General features: G+C 39.6%; 1 protein-coding gene across 2 annotated transcripts in view; it reads right to left on the bottom strand.

Annotated features, from left to right (window-relative positions):
• LOC125230592 (transducin beta-like protein 2) overlaps nucleotides 1–12,097 on the bottom strand; it is a 108,741-nt gene that overhangs the window by 55,603 nt on the left and 41,041 nt on the right. The window contains exon 3 of one of the 2 annotated variants that reach the window (XM_048135794.1): nucleotides 1,947–3,300. The exons of the other annotated variant lie outside the window; for it this stretch is intronic. Within the exon in view, the coding sequence (XP_047991751.1) occupies nucleotides 2,129–3,300 (1,172 nt within the window). The 3' untranslated portion in view covers nucleotides 1,947–2,128. Of the gene's footprint in view, nucleotides 1–1,946; nucleotides 3,301–12,097 lie in introns of those variants that run through there. 2 annotated transcript variants of the gene reach the window in all.

The raw sequence follows: 12,097 nt of genomic DNA, 5'->3' as shown, positions 1-12,097 counted from the left end.
AATGGAGTTTATTTCAAGTCTAGACTATTTATAATTTTGCTGTTTGGGTATAGCACGTTCTACACTTCGAGCCCGATTTCTAAGAAAGTTTTGCAAAAAATGTAAAGTAACATTATCAATTCCTCATTTCAGAAACATTTATAGACAGTGAGTTTTTCCAATGACTCAAGATACATACTGTAGATAAGTAAAGCAATCCGAAATGATTAGCCTAACCCATTTTATAACGGCCAATGAAGATAACAGCGAATTGTAGTATTAGATACAGCTCTCGTAATACGAGTATATGTACGGTCAACCAATTTGAATCCTAGGCCACTCTAGAACCCTGTCTCATTTAAACCATGTTCTATTTGCCATAAGAAGTCACATTGACGTTTACTGTGCAAAGGTTCTACAGTGGCCTAGGATTCAAATTGGTTGACTGTACCTACCACTAGTACTTCCTACGTTATCAACGATATCTAAGAAGGAAATACTATTATTTAATTAGTAATATTTTAAGTATGTCAGCCAGTATTTGCTCAGTACTTTACAAAGAGCGTAACGGCCACGAACTTTGCGTGAAATTACGTAGGTTTGTCTTGAACTTTCATAACCCCGTACGGCCCAATCTATTTTTAGACAGGCTCAATACTCGGATGTGTATTAAGGATAATTCTATTTTTAGTACAAGTGCCTTAAAATATTTAATTGGCCTTTATGGCCATGTTTTTTTTTGGGACAGTATATATTGTTATTGATACGTTTCTTTCGATAACTTTGTTGACGTCTTACCGGAATTTCAAGTACATATGTAAATTGAATGTAAACCTTATTTTGGAGACACGAATGGTAAACAAAACGCGTGTAGAGATGACCGGGCGCGAGGGCATTGCTCCTTGCTGATACTCGAGGCGGCGTGTCGTGGTCTATTTACAATCATAATGTATCATGCTATGCAAAATTTCCTATTGTTCTACAATAACACTAACTGAATACGGAACACTAGGCACTCCAGAGTATGAGTAATATAGATTTCTAATTCATACCTTCTATAGTAACTAAAACATTAGGAAACAACTACGTGCCTAGTTTGAAGTTTGATCTATTTCTCGGAGATACAAAATCGCCTAGCCAAGGTGGAAGTCATTAAGTTTGCTCATCTACTAGGCGTTTCGTCATCACTTTATGTAAGCAGCTTACGTAAATCAGCTCAATGTGCACGGCCGCACCGCAGATACTACAAGCGTTTAGTCCAGCTTTATATAGCTTTGTCTTGTACAAAGAGAAATAAAACTATTCCAAACTGGTATTGTATCCCAGCAGAGCAGGTAGCGAAGCCCTACATACCCTTTTGACTGGGCGCATTCTTTCATTCCTGACAGGTAAATCATGGCAAGGCCTACTTCAGTTCAAAGAACTCCCACGCATTGTTTCTGTTATCATATAGCATAAAAAATACTTCAGAAATTGATGATAACATTTCCGTGCGGGATTCTTAGAAGATTGGATGAGTCAATGACTAAAAAAATTAGAAACTGAATTACTTTAGTCATCATTATTATATATAGTTTACCGATGAAGCCGTGTCGAGAAATGATTAATTATAAAAACATGATATGACATCAGGAGATAGCAATATTAGGCATCATTGTTTACTGTTTATGTTCCGATGCAGTATCATATCAATTTCCTGTTCGCAAGTCTGAAGATGAATGAGTCAGACATAAAACCGGAATTGACATCGTTTCATAGCGCGGGAATTCCTCGAGTCAGTTCAAACTATGTGCTGGCGACATGCATGTATGAATGCCAGACGTTGCAGATAATTTAGCGGCCTTGCGTCATCGGCATAGCCAATGGCTCATCCAATTACTATGAATCTTCAGGGAAAACAATAACTCCCATGACTAATATTTTCCTTACACTAAAATTTGGGTATTGGGAAAGCAAACAAGCAAAAGTAAAAAAAAAATTACGTTTATTGCGATAATGCAATTCGAAGGCACATACGCTGAAAAACGTACGCGCGCTCCGTCAACGTAACGTATCTATGTCACTTTACGAAACCGTTCATTCATATGGAGCCTAACCAGAGTTCATGTTCATAGCGTAGTTGTCTATCACTTCACTTATCACTCGGAATTTAGGCGGCACTGATTAAGGGATCATACGGTTGCAACATAGACAACTGTGTTGTAATGCGTGTTCGTTTTGCTCGTTCCTCGTGTACTTTGAGCAGGACCAGATCCATAGCAGCACGCGCATCCTCTAGAGGAGAATGTCCGGCGCTGCCTCGCTGCACGCTGCGCCCGAGCAGCTCCTCGCACAGAACACGCAGCGACCGCCGCAACGGGAAGCCTCTCGCATGCGGATACAGAGCGCAAGTATCCACCACGGCCCCGTGAAGCAACTTCAAGGCTCGCAGGTCGTTGTCCAGCGCGTGTCCAATCAAAATAGTATCAGTTCCGACAAATCCAAGAATATCGTTCTGCACATCCCGTAGCGTCTTAGTCGCGCGCGCCAAGTCGCGCGGCCTGATGCCCGAGAAACGTGTGTTATGATCGACAACTGGCGAACTCGGTTTCACCAATGATCTGTACACCAGGCGGCCATCGGCAGCGATGACCGCGATGCTGGCCAGCTCGAGTCCCGCCGTCGTGTAGCACATCTCCGCGTCGATGGCGTAAACACCGCCGCGAGGCGAGCGTGCACGCACATATCCTTCGAGAGGGCCATTCATGCCGGGCCGGGTGCCGCTCCATACGTGGAAGCGGGCGGAGCTGCATCCTCGAGCGCCCAGCGGGGCGTTGCAGCAAGTGTGTCGATAGTCACCACTGACGCGGCCCCAATGATACAAACAAGATTCCTCAGACAAATATTCACCCTCACGAGTCATTCGAAACATTTTGTCACAACGCACACACAAATGTTCCACTGCATCAGCTTCCTCGTCACTGTCGGACCGCGGGCTGGAGCCCAGCGATCCCCGTCCACTGTCACCTTGAGAGCCGCCAGGAACGAACTCCGGCGCGTTCACATCCCACGCCGTATAGCGCAAAGTGGTCGTTCTTGACCGCGGCGGAGGATTGATGTACATAATGGCCTTCGAGGAGTTGGGCTCGATCTCCAGCGGGTAGCCCAGCGCCCACATGCGCTCCGGCGAAAGGAGGTGCGGGCGGAGCGCCTCCACTAGTTCTTCGGTAGAGATTCTCTGGGGCGTCGACGGCGACGGCGGCGCGGTCGGGGGGCGCCGTCGATCGCGGGGCCTGCGCCGCCGTGCTGCAGCGCTGGCAGCATCCACCGTCGAGATGGTCTCTTGGTAAAACCAATTTTGCAAGTTAATACAAAAGTGCATGTTTCTTCGTAGGCTTGTATACACATAGAGTCGAGTGTTTATTTATTGAGAGCGAGCGCGGAGTCGACGCGATACGTGCGAGTGCGCGCGCGGGCGCTGTACTAATGACGCGATGGAGGGGCAGACCGCGCTATATACGACACGCAGGTAGCTCATTTGTTAACGGGACATGCCAATCGACCGGCCTATTCTCATTTTCTAAACAATAATAAAGTATCATTTCTTTGTGTAAATAAAAGTGTAAATGGGGTGATTTGTGTTACTGCACTATAGAAAAAGAAAATTGTAATTGTATAGACATTTCTAGGAACGCGTCAGTCGCAGCTGTTGTTTGTTTACGTTGATCTGTACCGCGCTTATCAGCTGTTAGTGTTGTTAGACGCCGTTGGTTATGCTTTCTAATAGCGCGCATTCAGATGAAATTTGCACGTGGTATATTATACCCCAGTACTTTAGAACTCTACTATTTTAAGCAGAATAAAAAAAATACTGCTCCGCGTACTATTTTTATTTTATACTATATACATCAAACTACTTACAATATCGACGTCAACTGGACTTATGACAGAGGGGTTTAATACCAATAAAATCAGTATTTAATCATTTCAAGTTAATAAAAAAACGTTTTTTAAGCTATAAACTGAAATAGATACCATACACTAAAGAAAAAGCGATCAAGCCCTCTGGTAAAATATTTAATAAAATAATTTGATTTGTTCCCTACATCGATTATGATACGAAACAATTTCATAAATTTGGTTTTCTTAAAATTCATTTAAATAAATATGTAACTATTACTAGTAGGTTAGGTATGTATATAATATTCGATAATATGTTGGTTGGTATGTATTATTATATTAACATTATTTATTTCGTTACTTAATAAAAAAACACAGCAAGGGCTGATAAACTAATTTTACTACACACATATTTTACTAATGATAATGAGCACATTACGAATTTCGAATTAGCATTAAATTGTATTATACGCGGAATTATTAGTTAACAACATGCGTAGCTATTTATTTATGAGGCTAAACGTGTTACCGAGAAATACGAATCGGAATAAAAAGAGAAGACATTAAACCGTCTGGTGGAAGGGCGGGCGGAAGGAAGGACGACGGGCCGTTGCCCTCCCGGCGTATCTCGTATTAATACCGCCAAGGTAAACTGTGATACCTACAGCTACACCATTGTCTTCATATCATGTCATTCACTTTCAGCCGATACAAACACCTCTATGAAAAAACAATTAGCGATACAACGATATTCAATTAAGCATGTCTTCAATTTTGCCATCGTCATATCAATAGAACCGATATTTTTTAGATGCATGCTATTCGTATTGATTTCAGTTGGCCTGATCTCTACGTAGAGCCTAAAGGTTAATATGACACAGGTCGAGTCGAGGTCAATTTGGGAAACGTTCAATTTCATTTTCTATAGAGCGACGCGAAATTAATCTAATCAGAACCACTTAGCAAAACGCCACCGTTTAGGTACTTAAATAAATGACATTGATTATGGTTAGTTTCTACAATACCTAAAACAACAGTTTCTAAGTCCACTGCCACCTTGGTGTAAATGAATTCAATACAAAATACCGATTGAATTTAACGCCGCATTCAAAACTAAATTACATCCGACCGCGACCTAACCTAACAACAGTGCGGCTCCCACACTTTAGTTACGCACTAACTAGCTTAATGAGCGCGCCAAACCGAGACGTTTTACGTTTTTCATCTAACACCCATGTGAACCTCAATTGGCGTAGACATGTTTAGACATGATAAAACGAGCCTCTAAGAAAGTTGGCCAAGCGTTGTCGAACGAGCAGTCATGTGCGGCGGGCATGTGTGAGCCGATTGTTTGTATACACAGCGTGTGGGCGCGGCGCTTGGTCGCTGACACCGGCGATAACCTTCGAATCTATGTCAGACAAACGGGATAGAGTCGACGAACGGAATCGCTTCTCTAATTCGCGAAGCATTTCTCTGTGAACTCTTCCCTATTTTAACTTGAGCCTGAGATTGAACAACTGTGTCTAACCAATCGAAGAGTATGCTTAGGCTGGTTTGCTTCGGTAAGCTCAGTAAGCAAGGAAAACACGGTATAACGCGCTACTGGGAACCAAGCGATGCTGGCTGGACGAGTTAGCACCGTAGATTCTGTGAAGAACTTGCTAATGACTAACGGTCCGGGCCCAGCATAACGCACCATGTCGCGTGTAAACTAGTTCAAAAAGAAATACTTTAAACTTGGTACCGGTAATTTTATTATATAGAAATCGAGTAGTACATATTATCCAAGCGAGCGTGACCACATTAGTGTAGGTATCTACATAGTTTATTTACAAAGCCACGCTCAGCCCGTATTCGTACAGTCGCACACTTATCGTTTAACCCAATATCCGACGTCTGGGAGCATTAATCACTTACGGCGGCCTAAAAAGGATAACTAAAGTCGGTCAACTCAGCCCGTACGGCCGGTTAATGCAAAACGTTTACTATAAACTCGAAATTCGACATTTTTGCTGCGACCAAACAGTAACCGGCCGTTGAAAAGAAGACTCAGGTAACCGGTTTCGCTGTCAATAATATGAGCGAGAAATCGAGCGATAAAATCAGTCTGAAATGATCATGAACGTACTATCAGGTAATAGGTATTAAGATTTCAATGAATACGCGCTAATATTGTAGGTCAGTTCCTACGATTCAATAAATATTTCGTAGTAAACAATAATTCTGATTATGCATTAAAATTGGTTCATTGGTCATGTTTACTCATATAGGTATGAATCAGCTATAAGGCAATTACCATGGCTAAAGCTTGCATGATTAAAACTTGTGACTATGTCAAACTACTCTCATACTTTGCGATTTGGCTGTTGTTCTAACTGTAATGCTTATGAGTCAAATGTTGTATCGAAGGAGTCTTTAAAGAACTTTAGTCAACTTTAGTGAGTGCAACGTTATGCTTTATTTACTCATCAAAAGAAGAATTATGTCTATAAAAATAACCGCCCACTTCTGGTGTCCCACTAAGAATCGCGGTCACTGGGCCAGGGCGAGCGGAGAACACCGGAACTTCAATTTCAACCAGGTACCAATTTCAAGTTCAGAAAGGCCTTGGAATCCAATCATTGCTAACTGCAGATCGGTACAGTATCGATTGAAGACTAGTTTTGTTGTAAAAAACAATCACAACTAATCGTGTTTGACAAGGCTTTCCTAATATCGAATTTCGCGCATTTAATGCAATCCAACCGCGAAAAGTAAGTACACAGGATACAACAGTTATAAATTATTGTATCGAAGGATTTGTGAAAACAAAAGGGAAACCGCGCGGAGTCGTAATATCTCGTGACGTAGTGTTTTGGTGAAAGTTGTTCATCATCGGCTCACGGCACCGGTGACCACCGTCACGACGCGAAGCTCTATGTGGGTCAAGGAGCTCGCGTTGCCAAGCTAAACCTTTTTGCATGAATCACTAATAGATTAAGGGTAACCGGCAAGTAAATTGAGTAAATTCCGTGAACGTCAACTTTGGAAAATACAGCTCTTGCATTCTTGCGTCAGCCGTAGCCGTGAGATCATAACCCAATATTCGAAATAAGATCAGACATGATTTAAGTTGTTAAAGTTATCATAATCCGAAACGTTAATCCGTTTGAGCGCTAAATGCAACGAATGATACTAAAATGTGGTCCGCAACTGACACGCATTACGAAACTATCTCATAAAACTGTCCGAAAATAGTCACTATCAGCTCGACAACTGCTGAAGTAACGGTCGACTAAACCAAACAGAACGAGTCCACACTTAAACCGGAAAAATAACGTTTTCGGTGCACGTCCTCAGCCTGCGATACAAGTGATACAACTTCGTGATCTACACGCACGAGTACTACCTGATACGAGACACGAATAGAATGCTTTATAATCCATTTTAGCAATAATATTTGTCAATTATACAATACATACGTAGGAAACGCAATAAATTGATGCGTCGATTGAGTCTGTCGCGCGCGCCAAAACAAGAAGAACATTAATTTGCTTGAGTAATTTTGGAATAAAAATAATCCAGCAAAGAAATCAGTTTCGATATTTTTGAGAGCAGCTTTCCTTTGTTTCATAACATTACCAAAACGGTATCGTTTCTTCACAACATGTTCCAATTACGTTAGTAAAACAAAACAATATTTTTGGAAATAAGGCCACCGTCGGCTGTGTTATGCGCTCTTTGTTCTGGATACGAATAGAGCGTGGTATTTAATACGATCTCGTTTGACATCTCGTCCTAGTTGATTGAAATCGAGGTATACCGTTGTTTTGTACAATGTACACATACATATTTAACCTATTATAATGGATAACATGTATAAAAATATCTGTGACGGTTATATTTTTATCTGGAAGATGTTCAAGGGAAAACATTTTTCGTTAACATATTTGGCAGAATAGGCCAACTGCGCAGAATATCTACGTAGAACTACACAATATTACAAGGTTGAAAATAGTCTCTCTATCGTTTTTCAATCGACTTACAACCAATTTTTGAATTTTTTTAAAGATTTTCTCACTCACTTAGCATGGTTAGGTCGAATTTTAAAAACAATATAAATGAATAACAAACAATCAGTTCTAATCATACGAGTAAGTTGCAACAGACGTCAACCTATTTGTAATTCACTGATTATACACTATTAAATATATTGTTTCCTATATTGACCGCTTATCATGACGATACTGCGCAGCAGTAGTGCTCTGCTTGAATCAATTGTTTTAATGAAGCTACAATGAGGCATATAAACACTACAACCCAAATCAATGTAAACGAAATTTTAATTCCTTTGAATAATATGTAGGTAAAATGATAACCTATGTTATTAAATATAGTGTTAGTGTTATCATGACTGAAACTGGAGAAACTAGTTCATTTACGTAGTTGACCTCTGACATACAAGATTGCACTTAGACTTATAGCAGGAAATGCGTAGCAAGCGATCTTCGGAGGTCAATAAACTCTATTGATAATTCTGTTCATCTCTATAATAGTAGCATTTACGCATGTGTGCTGCTCCTCAATTAATTTGCCTTTGAGATTCATTAACAAGTGATTACTCGTGTTTGCATAAATGGCGCGTCTGCGCCAATGATTAACATAGAATACCTATTTATTCGTTGATATACAAGGACGATGACCGACACGACAAACAGTAACTCGGTAGTCGCTGTAGCAGAAAATAGGAATCGGAACGTATCATTGCGGAGTAGTTACCTCACAAGAACGACGCCGAGTGAAGCCTTTAGAATTCCAACCAAACTTTGGACAGGAAAGCACTGCTAGGAATTACACAACGCACTGGACTGAGGGGTGCTAATATACTTTAACCCCGACAAATCAGTTTAAAGGTCAAATTGGTTTGCCTGCAATTCAAAGCAGAGCAGCAATTCAATCGGCCGCTAACTGTAATCATATAAAAACTCAAATTAGAGTGAACCAATGCTAAGAAATTAAAAAAATCCAAATTGGAAGATGATGATATAATAATAGGAATAAAAGTGACGTAGGTTGGCGTACCGCCGACCGGGGATTCCACGTACGGGGTGCCCACTCAAATGGCGCGATCGTCCGTCCTCCACCTTAACACTCGCTGTTCTAAATATATTCCTTTATCATTCACTTCCCTTTTATACCCAGTTCTTACAAAATATTTGCTATAAAAGAAAAGTCTACGTAGGGGTCATCTTGTTTGACTTTCCTTTGTTTACGAACGTTACCAAAGAAATCTATTTATACTTTGATAATATTTACTTTTTGAATAGTGGTTTAGTCATCTAAATCGAGATACTTTTGGACTGGATGTGTTCTATTCTAGTTGCATGTTTCAAACTGATAAAAGTGATAAATTACATACACATCATAACATGAATTTGAAATCATGCACTAAATTGATACAATGATATTTTATGTTGCGCTGTCCAGTTACGTTATATGACTTGGATGACCAAAGATCCACAACAAATCGTGTAAGTGCAACATGAGTAATGTTGATCATGAACATTATTATTTTGTGCCCAGACTGGCGTTGCTATTGCCTCACAGTTTAAACCGCTAGTTTCTAAACGGAAACACTTGAATGTAGTGTGTTTTGTATACGAATGTTGGCCAATCCGCCATTCATGTAAAAGGCTGAAGGTCTTACGATTAAAACCTTGAAAAAATCCGCAAGATCGGTAAACGTGTGTCACATCGAGAGGTTCTAAACGATGCTTGTAATATCGCGGATTTGACAGTTCATGATTCGAACTTTAATGAAGTATATTCACTTTAGGTACCTAATGTATTTAAATATCATATCGGTATTGGAATGGACTACATGCATGGAAGCAATAATCACATTTAAGAGCGCGAAATTAACGTAAAATAGGACGTGAGGTTTTTCTATGTTGATAGCAAATTGTTTGATACATTTATCAGATTTATCACGGGTAATAGGATTGACAGTTTAAGAAATGACCACTAAGAAATGAGCGCGATCGGGTTCTAAGTAAGAGAGTGTATGTTAAAACTCATAAATAAAACCTTTAACCCCTGGATTAAGCTAAGGCTTTACAGCGATCTGGTGATGTGTTACAAGTTACGAACATATAACTGAACTGACTACAAGGACCCGATTACTTTAAAAACAAATCAAACTAACGTAAACCCTATATATGCTTCTTTATTTAGTGTAATGTACAAACGACAAAAGCAAGGTCTAACGTTGATTTGACGGTACACACAAAGGAACGTTTCGCAACGACCAAGTGGTGTCAAAATTATCAGCCAATTATTACAATTATAAGCTCCTTCACACTGATGTGCGTTTCAAATTGCCACGAACATTTTATTCAATTGTGTGGAATCCTTCAACTTTGCTCGGCGCCGCTATTCAACACGAATGATTCACGCATGATTTGGATTTGACATTGTTAAATTGGTAATTTTACACGATTTTTAAAAAGGTACACATGGAGATACAAGGATAAGCCGAGATTTTTTCCACTGCGTTAGCTTTAATAGATATCTGGTTTATAAAAATAGGTTTAGCAGAAATCTGTCAACTTGTCAAGCAAGGCGTCACCATGAACATCCCTGGGAAAGGCCTTTTCCAACAGTGAACGTCTATAATAGACTAATTTGATTATAATGATCGTTTTACTTGATGGTATTTCCGTCCCTAATGAGGAACTTGCGTTGACAATTTTTCTTTTTGACTTCCTTAGGATCGTTATTTATAACACCAATTAAATATTTAGCCAGTGACTAGTGAATTTGTTAATTGACTGCAATTTCCGACTGAATTAATTTAAAAGTAGGCCGCAGATTCGGAAGTGACAATCGAATTTAAAAACATTTAGCGGCAGTTAGGCGGAAATAACGGCATAACGCGGCTTTTGTTTTCAAAAATTCATGAACACGTTACAATGAGTTCAGTTTTAAAATAACTGTGACTATAGTAAACCATTCAGTACGTTTCCAAATATATTAATCAAATAAGATACTAACCCTACATGTTATGTAGTTTTAATTGACCCTTGAAATTATTCCCAAGGTAAAATCATACATTAACAAGTTTGGTTTTGTTCTTCTACACAAGTACGTTCATCCTGAGATTGCGCATTGCACTACTTATGTTTGCTTATTTGCAATAGGTACGTGTCTCGTTTCTCACAGAACAACGCAAACTGTCGCCATCCTGAGCCTATATTTCTTTAGCTTAGATAGGACACATCTTAGTTTAACCAGTATATGTGATCTCTGATAACACATAGTCATAAAGCTTTTCTAGGTCGCAGTTATATTGTATGGCTTGACGAGACCTCTGTAAATCACGGGACGATAGGCCTGCAACAGCCCTCTACTACTCCATTGTTCTTAGGAGGCTTAGTGTTTCGAAATACTGCAGCGACTCTGTCCTACGATGTTCTGGACGCTTACAGAGCGCAAGTTAGGACACTTAGGAGTATGATCAAACGCAACTGTAGGTATACCATGAAACCTTTTCGTATTACGAATTATGAACAAAGTGACGTCCTATCCTATCGACTCTTTTCTTCTTTTATTGGCCTTAGCCCCCATAATTTGGGGTCGGCTCTTCTAGTCATTCTTCGCCAAGACTGTCTTTCCTGAGTGTTCAGATTCAGATTCAGATGATTTATTTGCCATTACAAGTATAAGTACATGCAAATATAGTTACAAATCATACTCTAAGTACTTAAATGCTAGGATTACTTATTCTATGCTGATGTACAAGATCATGCAGTTGTCCATTAAAATATTGAAATTATTACATATAATGTCATGTTACAAGTTACAACTAAATAATTACAAAAAAGTCAATAAAGATGATTTAATTGAGAGCATCAGCAAAATATTCATTAATTGAGTAGTATGGCCTATTGGTAAAATAATCCTTTAATTTTCTATTAAATATTCTGAAATTTGTGCAATCTTTGATGTCATTACTAAGTTTATTAAAAATTTTGATTGTCATGTTATTAAAACTGCGATCAAAGTGGACAAGTGTTCGATAAGCGTTCTTTAAATCTCTATTTGTAGTGTCTACCATGTTAATTACCTGATAGACTAACAAGGGGAGGACGTGTAGGATCAATGGAACAGCATGGCTCTAGCGTGGTCGCTCGTCGAGGCGAATGGTTTCAGCGACTAGGTTTTGATACTATTCGCCTGCGCTCGCTAAGCAACAATA

The sequence above is a fragment of the Leguminivora glycinivorella genome, chromosome 10 (assembly GCF_023078275.1).
Source record: "Leguminivora glycinivorella isolate SPB_JAAS2020 chromosome 10, LegGlyc_1.1, whole genome shotgun sequence".
In the NCBI taxonomy this organism is placed as follows: domain Eukaryota; kingdom Metazoa; phylum Arthropoda; class Insecta; order Lepidoptera; family Tortricidae; genus Leguminivora; species Leguminivora glycinivorella.
Note: the sequence above shows the minus strand (reverse complement) of the source record. Positions and strands in the feature narration are given on the sequence as shown.